Genomic DNA, 15,459 nt, shown 5'->3' with positions numbered 1-15,459 from the left:
AGTAGGAGCGGAACCACTGCCAAGCAGTGCCTCCAACTCCCAACTCCGCGAGTCTCCCCAGAAGGATACCATGGTCGATGGTATCAAACGCCGCTGAGAGATCAAGGAGAAAATGTCTCGAAGTGACTTGCAGTGATTAAAACATACATGTTATATAGCTTAAAATACATCAAAAACATAACAGAACATTATTCTCTTCCCCCTCCAACAGGAAAAGAGATCATGACTATATTGAGGCTGAGAGCTGGTGATGAGAAGACAAATGTTAGGAAATCTGCCCTGCAGGTATGTTCCTAACCTCCTTTTGTGCTTCCCAAAGTAATAATTTTTGCAATCAATCATAAAGGGTGTGTGTGTGGAAAATTGCTCAGTACCCACATGCCATATTCTTAATGTAATTGCTGCGTCAAATAGCAAACTCAAGTCAGTGAGTGCCGAAAGGATTGCAACCAAAATAAGGCCGTGGAGAAAACACAGGAAGTGTCGGAATGCTCAGGGATACCACAACTTTTGCAGAAATACAATATATATATATATATCTGTACTATATCTTGGTAAGCCCTTCTTAACCCATCACGCTGCAATTCACTTGACCACAGACAGGTGGTGCTGCGAATTGCAGTGTGACCGAACCACACTGAGCTGAAGGGGGCTGGGAAGAGGAAGGAAGATGGGTGGCCAGCAGAGTTCAGGAAAGAGAGTGGGCAGCAGCCTGACCGACCCATGGACTCACTTCATGGAAGGCCTCCCTACGTGGTGGTTGTGGGGGAGGGAGGGAGGCAGACAGGTGCATGACCCGGTGGAGAGCAGAAGAGTGTGCAGGCAGTGGCCTAGGCAACCCATGGACCTGCTTTACGGGAAGACTTGGCATGGCTACTGCAAGGCCTCCCTTTGCCCCAGACCACGGGGGAGGGGTTGGAGGAAGGAGGACGGACAAGACCAGGAGGGAGAAGGAGAGCGGGGCAAGTGCCTTGCTGATGATGGAGAGGGGGTGCCTTAGAAATTTGGGAAGGAGGGGAACTGGGAGGCACCTTGGTGACCTGGGAGATGGTGGAGGGGCTGGCGTGCAAGGGAGGAGCCCCTAGGGCAGCCTTTCCCAACTAGTGGGCCACCAGGTGTTGCTGGACCACAATGCCCATCAGCCTCAGCCAGCATTGCCAATGGTCAGGAATGATGGGAATTGCAGTCCAACAACATCTGGTGGCCCACTAGTTGGGAAAGGCTGCCCTATAAAAATGGCAAACAACTCTCCTGTGGAGTCGGGCACAGCCATTGGAAGAGACTTTCCCCCCCAGCCTTCAGATGACTTCTGCTCCTTGGCTGAGGCAACATCTTTCGAAGCTCAGCCGCCAGTGCCCACTGGGAGCTGCACAGGGTCTGCCCTCACGTGCCCCGACCTGACTGGGAAAAGGTTAAGGATCTCTCTCTTGCACACGCACACACACACGTCCAGCCCAATGAGGACTAAGCTTACTGAGCAGCCACAGAATACTGAATGCTGGGAGAGAGAAAAAATAGATGGAATGGAGTGCCCTGGACGAGGGCATGGCTGGCTGGAACACTGATTAGGAACACTCCACGCTGTAGCATTTCGTTGCAAGTCTCACTTGTCCCAATTACTGAGATCAAGATATTTTTGGTGATTGCAAATTGCTGCCCGTTGGCCCATTTAGCACAGTACGTTCGACCCTGACTGGCACAAATCCTCCAGAGTCGTAAACAAAGCTGTGTGCTCTAGTCACTGTTAATGAGATTGTGGGGATTTTACCCCCCTTTGCATGTCTTCTTTTTTGGGTGTAGAGGCGTCAGTTCCTGCCTTAGACCAGACCCGGCTGTTTATCCATCCAAGAAATCCCTCCTCTGACTTGCAGCCTGTCTCCAGGATTTTCTGCAAGGGTCATTCCCATCACCTCTCACCTGATCCTTTAAAATAAAAAACTGGTTATGCCAGGGATTGAACTCTGGACCTTCTCCATGAAAAGCAGGTGCTCTACCACTTAAGTTATGGTACCTCTCCCCATTGGGCCTCCATTTGCATCCTCCCTTAATTCAAAACTGTAAATGTATGTAATAGACAGCAAAGTCATTGAGAGAGGGTGGGCTGTACATTTAAATAAATCAAATTATCTTAGCTTGGTATTGATAATGTCTGAGAGAAGATTCCTGTCTCTGGAAGCAACATTGAATGATGAATGACTTGAGAAATGTGACCTTAACTTGGCCAAATACTTGATCTCCTGCTGAGAGATTTATTACTATGTAATGAAATATGTAGGCTTGAATAAATCACTTTTTAACATTTAAACCCTCATGTTTGGAATATTTATAATGGCATAATGAATTTGTGCAGCAGAGTAATGAATTAGTGCCCATTTGAATGCGGAACTGCATAAACGTTGGTGGTGCTGAATCTTGTACATTTCTATGGTTTATTGGCTTGTTCCAGACTCCCATGCAGAGGGTGGCCATCATGTGGGGAACTAAAGGGTGCTGGCATGTTGGTTTTGGAATTTGAGGTGCAAATTCAGCAAGAGATTCTACCCCGCCCCCCACCTTCCATCATAATGGGAAATGGCAGCCAAATTCCACTTCTCTAATTCAAAGTTCTGTGATGATCCTGATATTCTGGGTGGGGGTATATCATTTAAGGCAGGAATGGGGAATTTTTTTCAGCCATTTTCCCCTCTGGGCAATCTTCCATAGGCCATGTGACATAGAACATAGGAAGCTGCCTTTTACAGAGTCAGATCATTGGTCCATCTAGCTCAGTATTGTCCACACTGACTGGCAGCGGCTCTCCAGCATTTTAGGCAGGTGTCTCTCCCAGCCCTTCCTGGAGATGACGGGGATTGAACTTGAACCTTCTGCATGCAAGACAGATGCTCTGCCACTGATCTGTGGCTCTTCCCCTTAATGACAGAGTTTGGTGGGGCCAAAGGCCAAGGTGGGCAGAGCAATAAATGTGAATTCTACCTTTAGTACAGTAGTCTAGTTTCTACACACGCTCTCAAGCGTCACTTTCTATCCTTTGTTCAGCCAAGCAAGAAGCACTGTCACAGTTTATGGATGCATTCCAGCCAGGCAAAAAGAATTGAGGAGGTTGCAAGGTAACGCTGGTGAGGGATGTGGTCTGGAAGAGGGTGTGTTGCCTGGGAAAAGTCCCAAAGGACACATAGAGAGACCTGGGGGTCACATTTGGCCACCAAGCCTGAGTTTCCCCATCCCTGACTTAAGGGAATAGTTTGCTGTGTGTTTTGACAATGTGGCTTGTTTGAACCCTAGGTGTTGATGAGCATCTTGAAACACCATGTGATTTCCTGCACCCCAGAAGACTTGGCCACGCTCCAGGATCGATGTCGCGATCCTGCTGTCTCTGTGAGGAAGCAAGCCCTGCAATCTATTACCGACCTCTTAATGGTGAGAGAGAACTTACTTTGTAGGGATGTGTATGAGAACTATGGCAACAACAACTCTAGAATTCAGCATCTGAGCAATCCTAATTTTCCACTGATAAATGATGAGTAATGCAGACACAGAGGCACTTTGTTGCTTAATACTGGGAACGTCCACTGGCTTTGGTTGGTAAAAATAGTAAAAATAGATGCGCCAGTGTGGCAGCAGCTATTCTCTAAAACTCTCTACCCATTGATATTAAGGAGATGCTTTTACTTTTGCTAAAGACTTTTTTTGTTTTGTTTAGGCAAACCTACCCAGGCATCCAAGTTTCATATGTAATTTTCTTTTATTATGTATATTTTTAACAACTGCTGGTTTTACTTATATTTTGATACATGTTCAAGTTAACTTGCTTTTAACATACAATTTTATTCATTTTTAATGAACATTTAATATGCTATCTATGTAAAGCGCGTAGCAGTTATGGATGGTTAAGCAGTTTATAAATCCTGTTAAATAAATGTCTGCCCACCCCAAGTTTAAGGCATATTTGGTTCTATATAACCTTGTTTCAAAAAGGAAGGAATCAAACAAGAAGCTTAGCAATCTACCTTTTTTTATTTTGACTTAATGACTGGACAGTCCACATTTAGGTAAAATTTGAAGGCTGCTGATCTTTGCACCGTTTCAGCCAAGGAGTGATCAACTGAAGAGGTGGGGTTATCTGCCTGCTTGTGGTGTCTCAGCATGTGAAATGTCTGTTTAATGCCTTTAGTTGACCTCTAACAAATTTTGCCCTTATTTCAGTCTCAGCCAGAAAATGTTCTGATACAGAAGGCTTGGCTGACAGGAGTTGTCCCCGTTATCATGGACTGCGAGAACTCTGTGCAAGAGAGAGCCCTGGACTGCCTTGACCGCCTCTTGCTGCAGCCTATTAAGCACTGTAATAAGTTCACGCATCAGGACAGAAGCCAAGTGCTGGCCTGGGATCTCCTTACACTCTTCACAAAAGAGAGTCAAGAATTGAGGTAGAGTCCATATCACCTGAGCATGTGCAAAGCTTTCCCTGTCAGGAGCCTTGTCTATAATCCTTCTCTCAGATGTTGACACTCAAGCCCCATTTTAAACTTTTGGCACCATATAAGTGTAACCTCTCTGCCTTTCATCATGGGAACCTGTTAAGAGTTGAGATGGTCGCCTCATCTCAAAAAGGATATTATAGAGTTGGAAAAGGTTCAGAAGAGGGCAACCAGAATGATCAAGGGGATGGAGCGACTCCCTTACGAGGAAAGGTTGCAGCATTTGGGGCTTTTTAGTTTAGAGAAAAGGCGGGTCAGAGGAGACATGATAGAAGTGTATAAAATTATGCATGGCATTGAGAAAGTGGATAGCGAAAAGTTCTTCTCCCTCTCTCATAATACTAGAACTCGTGGACATTCCAAGAAGCTGAATGTTGGAAGATTCAGGACAGACAAAAGGAAGTACTTCTTTACTCAGCGCATAGTTAAACTATGGAATTTGCTCCCACAAGATGCAGTAATGGCCACCAGCTTGGAGGGCTTTAAAAGAAGATTAGACAAATTCATGGAGGACAGGGCTATCAATGGCTACTAGCCGTGATGGCTGTGCTCTGCCACCCTAGTCAGAGGCAGCATGCTTCTGAAAACCAGTTGCCGGAAGCCTCAGGAGGGGAGAGTGTTCTTGCACTCGGGTCCTGCTTGCGGGCTTCCCCCAGGCACCTGGTTGGCCACTGTGAGAACAGGATGCTGGACTAGATGGGCCACTGGCCTGATCCAGCAGGCTCTTCTTATGTTCTTATGTTTATGTTCTTAAGAGCCGGATTGTTCCTTGTAAGCGGCATTCTACAGGAGAGAAAAAAGCATGATGTCTCATTGGGTGCAGAACTTTGTTTATCTGTCATGGAAACGTTTATATCGTCTTTCAGTGAATATTCCCAGAGCAGTTTATATCAAAGGAAAGTACGTAACATTTAAAATAACAGGTTCCTGCTCATCTTGGCTTCAGTTTTAAAGAGTAAATTTCAAGTTCTCAGGACTGTGAAGCTGTGTGTGTGTGTGCATCCACGTGCCCACACACAATGCCTAGAGAAACCTCCAATGCCAAGAGTGATTTTCTGTTTGGTGTTTTGCATAATTTCTTGCCACTCCATGTGAATGGGAGAGGCATAATAAATAATATGGAATAAGATGAAAATATGTAAATAAACTTGAACAATATACGGAGGTGCAGATTTTCAGTTTCCTTGGTACTGAATTTAGAGGATGTATATTTGTTTAAGAGTTGCCTACATGCGTATGTAACATACCTTGTACATACATATGTACGCATACTTACCCTGTAGATATGTAACAAATGTCAGTGTTGCAGTTTGTAAAACCAGCTGACTTAGAATCATAGAGTTGGAAGGGGCCTATAAAGCCATTGAGCTCAATGCAGGAATCCACATTAAAGCATACCTGACAGATGGATGTCCAGCTGCCTCTTGAATGTCTCCATTATTGGAGAGCCCACTGCCTCCCTAGGTAATTGGTTCCATTGTTGTAAGGCTTTTCTTGATGTTTAGCCGAAATCTGACTTCCTGTAACTGGAGCCCATTATTCCGTGTCCTGCACTTTGGGACGATTGAGAAGAGATCTTGTCCCTCCTTTGTGTGACAACCTTTGAAGTACTTGAAAAGTGCTATCATATCTCCCCTCAGTCTTCTCTTCTCAGCATGCCCATTTCTTTTAGTCTCTCCTCATTGGGCTTTGTTACCAGTCCCCTGATAATCCTTGTTGCCCTCCTCTGAACCTGTTCCAGACTTGTGTATAGGCTACTTGTTGGCAACTAATTTTGAACAGGGGCCATATTTTTCTGTTCAGCAAGACCTTGTGGGAGGGCGGCCAGCAACAATGGCTCTGTTCACTGCCGCATGAGCAGGTTGAAAGTTCCTTAACCCTTTCTTTCCCAGCAGCAGAAACCTGGGTAGCACCCCCCTCATTGCAACCCACAGCTGCTAATTCATTATTAGCCCATTTCTTGGCTTGCATGGGGAAGGTGGTAGCTGCAGTGCCTGAGGAAAGAACTTGGAAATTATCTTCATGGCATCTTGTTCTCGCAGTGGCCAACCAAATGCATATGGGCATCCCTCAAGCAGGACCTGAGCTCAACAACATTCCCCCCAGCGTTCACGTTTGATTCCCAATAACTGGCATTCAGAGGGGTACCACTTCATCAATGGAGAGAGAACATAGCCATCGTGAGTGGCAGCCATCAATAGCTTTATCTTCCATCAATTTGTCTAATCCTCTTTTAAAAGCCATCCAAGTTGGAGGCCATTGCTACACCTTATGGGAATGGAAGGCCCTGGGGCTTGTGTTGGTGCTCTTCCCATGCCTCCAAGCTTGGAGCTCGGGATTATTCTAATCTTGCACTGAGAAGCGCAACAAATGGGCAAGCTGCTGACCCTTGGGCAAGGGTCAGAGTTCTAGTGGCCACACGTTTCTGGTTGGTTACTGTCAGGGGTACCCAGGTCTCTTTCAGCCTCACTTTGTGTAAACGCAGGTTTCCTTAAATTTTCCTCTGTCACCAGTTCACCCTGAACCCCAGGTGTGAAATGGAGATTGACACTGGAGACAGGTTAAACGTTACACTAAGATTGTAGGTTTATTAAAGGGAATTCTGATACTTATATTGGGGTATTTAAGCTGCTTGCTGATAGTTTCTGAAGACTCAAGGGGCACCATCACTTGACACCAGCCTCTAAGTGGCTTTTATCTCAGGTCAATTTCCCTTAACTTCCACCCTAGCCAAATACTCTCACAGCACAGTCCAGCTTCTGGGGATAATTTGCCTCTGTACCCCAAAGCTCCTCTGTCTGTCCTCCTGGCTGCTTGGACAGTTTAGCCAACATTATTAAACCCACTTGTGTCACTTTCATCTAGTAAGACTTTCCACAGGGCAGCCTCTCAGACCAACTCAGTCACTCGCTCCCTTATCTTGATCTTCCCAAGACAAGTATTATCAACACGCTGGGTAATAATATATAGGCCTCTGTTCTTCCCTCCTCTATTCTCTGGTCTTATTCCTCACCCTACCCTCATGAACCAACTCCCTATCTCCTCAACTCCAAACTGACTAAACTCTCCTGACCACTATCCAAACCTAACCTGACAGATCATTCCCAACTGACGAACCTCCAGCCAATCGGAGACTGCTGTCCCCCAGACCGATCGGAATGAACCTGATCTACGCCCCATCTAATAAAATCTTAAAGCAACCCTGTTTTTCCCCTCTCAGCCTGTCACCAAGCAGCCGCTACTAAGCAGGCGTGTAGCAATGTAACAACATAAGGCTTCATGGCAGTCACAGAGGCCACATCACATTTTTTGTTTCTTCACAATTACCAAGGCCTGTCAAAATTAATGGACCTCAATAAGGGGGAGAGCCTTGGTGTCTGGGGCTAAGGGGGTGGCCAGATGGGGAAACTCTGGGCTGATAGTTGCTTGTCATTAATGTAGCCCTTTCGCTTTTTCCAAGTGCAAAGGTTGTGGAATGCTAATCAGAAGCACTCAAACGAAGGAGGCAATCCCCTGTCTTTCATTAAGAATGAAGCATTTGTCTTCATTCTGGGGCACATATGGTTCTTGTCTATGACGAAGAGCATTTATTCTCTCTTGTAAGAAGCAGCTAAAGGGATGAGGTGATGCTTTTAAAATGACAAGAACACATACGCTGATTAAAAATACCGTATGTTTATTAGTCAACAGGGTGTAACAGTTTCTGAAATAGAACAGTGGCTCATTGATCGGGCCACGTTTATAATGTGCGATACTGCCACCAGTCTTAATTTTGGTCCTTGCACGGTATGATCGGCATTTCCATATTGCTGGCTGGATCTCCAAAGCACCTCAGTATCCCCATCTACCACCTGCCTCTTCAAATTGTGAGAAAATAGAAGTCAGTTCCTATCTTTAAAAAAAAAAAAATTGGACCAACAAGGGGGAACATTGGTTCTAACTCAAGTTGCCAGGAGGTTTGCTATGCAAATTTAATGTTATTGAATATTCTGAATTTTCTGTCTGCTTTTGTGAAGCTTTCTGGTAACCTGAAGTGCATATCCGGTATGGTTGCCACAGTACTAGGAAGACAGAATGGCTGTGTTCAGACATAATGATAAATTATGTTTTATTGTTATAGGAATGAGCCTTGTTCAGCCTTGGGCCTACATACTTGCCCACCTTCTCCAGCACAGTACAGTTGTGAGGAGGAGATTGAAAGCTTCTGTTTTCCATTTTCAATTAACCGCAGTTTTGTGTTGCGTCTAAACCATAAACTGTGGTAAGATATCTATGGTTTAAACAAGCCAGCCTCATCAACCAGTTTGAAGTTGGCTTAACTGCAGTTGTAGTTCAGACATAACCCTAAACTGTGCTTGGTCAAAAACTGAAGTGTCAGACGTTCCGAGTGAGTGGGTGGTGTGTCGATAGCGGAGAAGGAAAGCAGGGAATGCTTGAAGGCCATGCATATAATGCTAAACTATGGCTTAGTGCTGGATCCAAACTCCACCATTGGTGTACAGTGGATAGAATGTTAGACTTTGGAGAAACTTGGGTTCAAATCCTTGCCATCTTACCCTGCTGAATTAGGTAGCCTTGGGACAGTTAACCTTTCTCAACCTAGCCCATCTCATAAAGTGGTTGTGAGGATAACATGGGATAGCCCCCCATATCTGTTCCCCCTGAGCAATTTGAGGGGGGAAAACATGATTTTAAGCCAGTCCAACTTATCTGGGATTTTTTTGTGACCTGGCCTTGATGGTTAATGGAAGTCATGGTTAATATAGAGCCAGTGTAGTGTAGTGGTTAGAGTGTAGGACTAGGACATGGGAGACCAGGTTACAAATCCTCACTCAGCTATGAAGCTCACTGGGTGACCTTGGGCCAGTCACTGTCTCTCAGCCTCACCTACCTCACAGGGTTGTTGTGAGGATAAAATTGGGAGGGGAAGAATGATGCTTGTATGCCACCTTGAGCTCCTTGGAGGAAAGGTGGGATATAAATGTAATAAATAAATGTTGTCTGAATATTGGCTTCTTCTCTGGCACTCCTAAGGTCTTGTTTTTTGTCCTCTCTTTCAGCCGCTATTTGAACAAAGCTTTCCACATCTGGTCCAAGCGGGGCAAATTTTCCTCCCCATTTGTCAACAGCATCATCTCCCATACAGAAACGGAGCGTGCCACCCCTGCTTGGATGCTGCTAGCAAAAGTGGCCAGCTCTTCATCCAAGCTAGATTACTCCAAAATTGTTGAAGTCTGGGACAGTATCAGGAGGCAAGTGTGAAGCTGCCCAGGAGGGAGGCGGCCCTGTGTGTCATTCGGAACAGAAGGGTTTTTCTCTTCTTGAGCCCAGATTGTTTGTAATTTTATCTTTTCTTTTTTCAGGGAGCGTGATGCCAGCTCAGAGACCACAGTTTACATTCTGTGTGTCATTGGGAGCATTGCAAAGCACCTGCCCAACAGCATCCGAGGCAGACTGATGGGTGAGTGTCTGACTGGAAAGCCAACTCTCCCTGTCATCTGAACTGGGACCAGCTCATCCATGTTGTTCTAGAACTGTCTGGTACCAGCCGTACCCATCACCTGAACTAACCATCAGAAGAGTCCGTCAGCTCCGCCACCAGCTCATGTTAGGTGTTTGGCTTCCTTTTCCCCCACAGATGATTTCAAATGTTGGCTGCAGGACTTCCAGTGTCCTCTGGAGGCGATTAGCCCAGCTGTAGAGACTATTCAGAAGCTCTGCTATGCCTCCACAGATGCCCCAAAGGAGGCACAGGTGAGGCACTGAAAACTGCCTTCCAAGCAGTGAACATCCAGTTGGTTACCCTTCTTGAAACTGTCGTTGAGCTCTGCTCCCTTCCCCATGCAAAGCAAAACATGAATGAGGTAGTGGCGTGTTCTAGTGGCCCGTAGGGTGCCTCTGAAGTTTGCTAGGGATTCCTCCATGGTGCACTCACATGAGCAAAGACTATGGCTTAGTATGAGAACCCACAGTGTGCATGCGGTAGGTCTATCCCTGGCACCTCCAGTTACAAGGATTAGGTAACAGATGTTGGGGACCTAGGGGGATATCTTCCCAAGTCCCTACATAGATGCTGCCACTCAAAAGTGGATGTTGGCTTCATCTGGACAATTGGAGCACAGAAGTTGGTTGGATACTCTGGTTTGCTTCAAAGTTGGTAACCAGTTTCCTGTTTCAGAAGAATTGGGAAACTATGTCCAATGAGAGGCTTCTTCATTTGATTGCTTGTGCCTCAAAGAGAGGCATGAAGAGGCTATGTGTGTGGGCAAAGACCTCATTCTTATCTCTGCTTCTTAAGCAGAGATACGATTGTCCAAACCCAGCCAGTTTGGGGCAAGACCTGATATGAAGCAGTTTCCTGTAGTTACAGAGGAGTGTTGGGTATTCTCTTGCTTCCCAGGGAACAGTGGTGAGGCCTGGACAGCACCCTGCATTCACCCTAAAATACTTCCAAAAATCCTCTGAAACACTAGGAGGTTCACCGATAGCTGTGCCAGGAGTGAGAGAAGTTTTTGGCAGAAGAATTAATGTGGAAAGGTTTCCTTAATGCCAAGAAGTTTGAAAACAACTTAATGCTGATAGCTTATCCAGCATAGAAGGTTGTAAATTCTATTATGACAAAATAGCCCAGTACCTACAGTTGTGTTTCCACATTAAAGCTGCATTGTCCCCTTTTGGAAAAACAAAGGAAAAACAGTTACGAGTATGAGTAGGGATTTTTCTTCGTGTGGCAGTCTGAGAAACTTGCTTGTCAGATGGGAAAGAAAGGGAGGGGAAGACTACAGTGGTTCCTTAGCAAATATTAAATCATGGTCTCCTTATATTTGAACAGGATATGCTGAACAAGATCTGTGGGGATCTTCTGACCACATGTGAGCACTGCATCTCAAGTATAGTCCTCCAAGAGTACAGAGCAGAGCAAGAGGATGTCTTGGTAAGTGAAACCAGACTGTTAGTGATGGTTCCTTAAACTTTGTGTTTCTAACATCTTCCTTTTTTTAGTGGACTGCCCTGAAGCTTAACCAAGGGATGTTGCAGAGTTGGAAACTTCATAGTTTGCTAGAATTTTGCTGTACAGTATGTCGTTTCTCGATGATGATGATCTCCTTTTGATAGGTGAGACATCTCTTCATCTTGGGTGAGGCTGCTCAGCTGTGTCCGGCCAAAGTGGAAAAACGTATCTTCTTGTTGATACAGTCCATCCTGGCTAGTCCTGACAGTTTGGACCAAGGTAGGGGCCTTCCTGCTCCTGTGTGTGCCATTGTAAAGAGTGAAGCTCTGCCTGGGTTGTTTTGTTTTGGAGATCCATTCTAACTTCTGATGTGGTGTTTTTTTCTAGTGTCCAGCCCTGTAGATAATGAGGACCTTCCACCATCTCAACCGTTGTCCCAGTTCAGAGGCTCCGTGATGCCCTCTGTTGTCCGAGCACATGCGTTCATTACACTAGGTAGGAGCTATCCTTTGGACAAGGACACCTTGCCGTCCGCCATCTCTTGTCATTCTCCTCCTCCTCTCCCCCCTATGTCCATTGATAACACATGTTAGAGATGAGGAATCTTTTTCTGCTTGAGGGCCACATAACTTTCTGAGGGCCTCCTGCCAGTGTGGGTGGAACAAGAGGCAAAAGTGGGCAGAGCAACAAATTTAAAGCTAGCGTCTACACACAGACACAGACACACAGGCAAAAACACTCAGGGAGGATGCAAAGTTGAGTGGTCTGGGAAGAGTCCTGAGAGCCATATACAGAGGTCTAGAGGGGTGTATTTGCCCTCCTGTCCCTCAGGACTGAGGTTCTCCATCACTCCCATATATGTATACATTTAAGATACTTATCCCCTGCAGTAGACCTCCTCCTTGTTGAGAGAGAGAGAGAGAGAGAGATTGTGGCTGTGTTTGGATGCTGGAGAAGATAGACATTGGGCTGGATCCAAACTTAGTCATACTCTGACTAGAACCACTGTAATCAAATGGGATTTAAATGAATCATGACTACCAAAGTCCTGTTGATTTCATTGGGTCTGTTCTAGGAATGGCCAAAACTTGATCCAACTGGACGTCTTTAATGATGACAGTTGTTGATCTAACTGCACTGTGATTTGCATGCACCTGTCTCCATGTGGTCTTTGAGCCACTCTATCCAACAATAGTTCATTTTTGCAATTGATTATTTCTTGTTCTGCTTGTTTGCATGTTGCTTTGGTTGCACCTGCAGAACTGATAAGAGGACCAGTCCAGTCTCCTGAGCCTAATCTTTCTCCTCTTGCTCCTCCCCTTCTTACTCTGTGATAGGCAAGCTTTGCCTCCAGCACGAGGACCTGGCAAAGAAATGCATTGCTGCCTTGGCTCGAGAGCTAGAGGTGTCCAAGGACTTGGCTGTCCGCAACAACGTCGTCATTGTGATGTGTGACCTTTGTATCTGCTACACCACCATGGCGGACAGGTACATCCCCAACGTCTCCATATGCCTGAAGGACCCGGAACCTTTCATCCGGAAACAGACGCTCATCCTCCTTACCAACCTCTTGCAGGTGAGCACAGCAGTCAGATACCAGGTAGTGGTGGGGTCTTCTCCATTGTCCTTCACAGTGGCTCTGGTGATGAGGGTGGTGTGTCACTGCAGTTAGCACTGTGTACGTTTCTGGCCCTTTTGATGGTGAAGGAGAGCCAGCGTAGTGTAGCAGATAGATCAAACAGATGCCAGTTCAGTTCCCCACATGATGCTCAGTGGATGACCTTGGGACAATCCCTGTCTCCTCTCTTAGCCTAATCAACCTCACAAGGCTGTTGTGAAGAATGGGGATGGGACCGAGGGTATGATTTCCAGTGGATGGGAGCAGGGCTTTGCTGCCCTATGTAGCTTCTCCCATAGCTATCAAAACTAGGCAAAAGACTAAAAATTACAGAATAGACCAAGGTGTTCATCCATTACTCAACTTACATAATTTATGCGGGTCACAGAGTTCATTCATCTTGCATTGTGTACATACACCCCCTGCAAGTCAAGGATTTACAGTGAATGTTAGAAGGCTTGTACATCTGCTGTGACTTCGGTGGAAAGCCTGCTGTCTGTCTGAAGTATGCTCACCATCATCCACTTCCTCCTGTTTTTGCATAGGAAGAATTTGTGAAATGGAAAGGATCCCTCTTCTTCAGATTTGTCATTGTTCTGGTGGACCCAAACCAGGAGATTGCCAGGTAACGTGTCATTCCCCCCATCCTTTGAAGCAGGAAGGGGACGAAACTAAGTTGTGCTTCCAAGTTCTACTTAAATCTAACGAGAGGGAAAATCCTAATGGGAAAACTGGGCTTTTTGCCACTTGGCTTTTCTTAAAAACAGCTCTGAAAAGCAGGAAAAATGCATTTCTCTCATTTTTCTTTTATCTGGCATCAGCACTGGATGACAAATTCATCACCCTGAAAATATTGGCTGTCTTTATTCGTCTTGAAAGCCACATTTCTAGTCCTCAAGGCTTATGAAAATAGACTTGAAAGTGGGTGGTGACTTTTCACGAGTCTGATTTTCTTAGTGAAACTTTGGCTGATCCTTAAGAACACTGCCTCTTTTTTCCCCTGCCAATAGACGTAGGTGCTTCCTACAATCAGTGTTGCATCTTGAGAAGCTAATTGGATTATGTCTGCCAAACTGTTACAAAATTTACTAGATTGTTATGAAACTGCAGTCCTGGGAGCAATTACAACACTCCTAGCTTTTTATCTCTTCCCTCTGTTTTAACATCCAACCTGATGAATGGTTTTGTAAACTTAAAAGTTTGCTTGCTGTTTTATGATGTGGTCTTGGCCCTTAAAAACCAGTGGTGGCTAATTTCCAGCCTGGAGGCCTGATCAACTCACACACACCCCCAAAAGCAAATTTTCTGTCTGCCCACCCCCCGGACCTGACTGAATTTTCACAGCATTGGCAAAAGGAAAAATAAATCACAGTACTGTGGTGGGCAGTCATTGGGTCTCCTGGAGACTGGGTCTCCAGTCATTGGGTCAATCATTTGATGAGCAGGGAGAGGTCAGATAACTCCCTCCCCTTCAGATCGGCTGAGGATCAATTGGGAAGGTGGGAGTTGTGTGTAAGAGAGGGAGAGAATGTGAGGTGGCCACTCCTACTTTTGGTTGGACCTACCACTGACCCATCGCACCTGGAGTGTAGGTCAACAGTGAATGCGGCCCTTGGGCCAAAAACAGGTTAGACATCCATTATAAAAGTGTTTTGCTATTGTGGGTTTTGTATTTTTTTTCCTAATGGACTAACACAGCTGACAATGCTTCCTTGTTTCCTTTCCTTTTTCTTTTTTTTTTTGCACATCCTCAGAGAGCCTCTTACTAAGTACTTTGACCTAGCTTCTTTTGGAGGGACTCACATGAAAACCACAGCTTGCAAGAGCCTAGTTATTGCTCAGGATCTCTCCATAGAAAATCCTTGAGGATTGTCAATTTCAAGTTAGGCCTTTCTGCATGTATGCTTCCTTAAGATGACTTCTTAAACTCCCTTCCATGGAAAAAGACACAAGCCCCAACCCAAAGGTGGCAAGTGCCTGAAGTTGGTGTAATATTTTCCCTGTCTCTCCAGCAGGGGGAGCTATCATATTATCCTATTAGTATTTTTAGGTAGAAGTTTGTGTAAAAAAAGAAAAGGAAATCAGTACACTTTGGTGACCACAATGTAAAGAAATCTTAATTTAATTGTAACCGATTGATTACATTTCCAGATCAGTAGAAACAATAGTTCTGGAGCAAGGTGGATGCTTCCTTTGATTCTAGATCATGCACATGTGCATCATCTTAGAAGATGAAAAGAGAATACATCTTCTAAGATGGTATTTGCCACTTTTTAAAAACCAGTGCTTGCATTTAAAATAACTATTTAAAAGATTGCTGCGTGATTTAATACAAGGCACCTTTTTTAACATGCTCAAAATCTAACCCATTAAACATTGTATCCCTTCCTCCTAGAAGTTCTGGATGGTATAAC

At 45.2% G+C, this 15,459-nt stretch overlaps 1 protein-coding gene across 1 annotated transcript in view; it reads left to right on the top strand.

The window, feature by feature from the left end:
- The window catches only part of NCAPD3 (non-SMC condensin II complex subunit D3), a 63,008-nt gene that overhangs the window by 24,485 nt on the left and 23,064 nt on the right, over positions 1-15,459 (top strand). The window contains exons 14-24 of the mRNA XM_061593020.1: positions 212-285; positions 3,283-3,417; positions 4,204-4,424; positions 9,536-9,727; positions 9,839-9,936; positions 10,114-10,229; positions 11,308-11,409; positions 11,592-11,706; positions 11,815-11,922; positions 12,765-13,003; positions 13,591-13,670. Of these exons, the coding sequence (XP_061449004.1) occupies positions 212-285; positions 3,283-3,417; positions 4,204-4,424; positions 9,536-9,727; positions 9,839-9,936; positions 10,114-10,229; positions 11,308-11,409; positions 11,592-11,706; positions 11,815-11,922; positions 12,765-13,003; positions 13,591-13,670 (1,480 nt within the window). The remainder of the gene's footprint in view (positions 1-211; positions 286-3,282; positions 3,418-4,203; positions 4,425-9,535; positions 9,728-9,838; positions 9,937-10,113; positions 10,230-11,307; positions 11,410-11,591; positions 11,707-11,814; positions 11,923-12,764; positions 13,004-13,590; positions 13,671-15,459) is intronic.

This window comes from Rhineura floridana, chromosome 12, assembly GCF_030035675.1.
Source record: "Rhineura floridana isolate rRhiFlo1 chromosome 12, rRhiFlo1.hap2, whole genome shotgun sequence".
Lineage (NCBI taxonomy): Eukaryota > Metazoa > Chordata > Lepidosauria > Squamata > Rhineuridae > Rhineura > Rhineura floridana.
The sequence above is the reverse complement of the archived record's forward strand: the minus strand, read 5'-3'. Positions and strand labels throughout refer to the sequence as shown.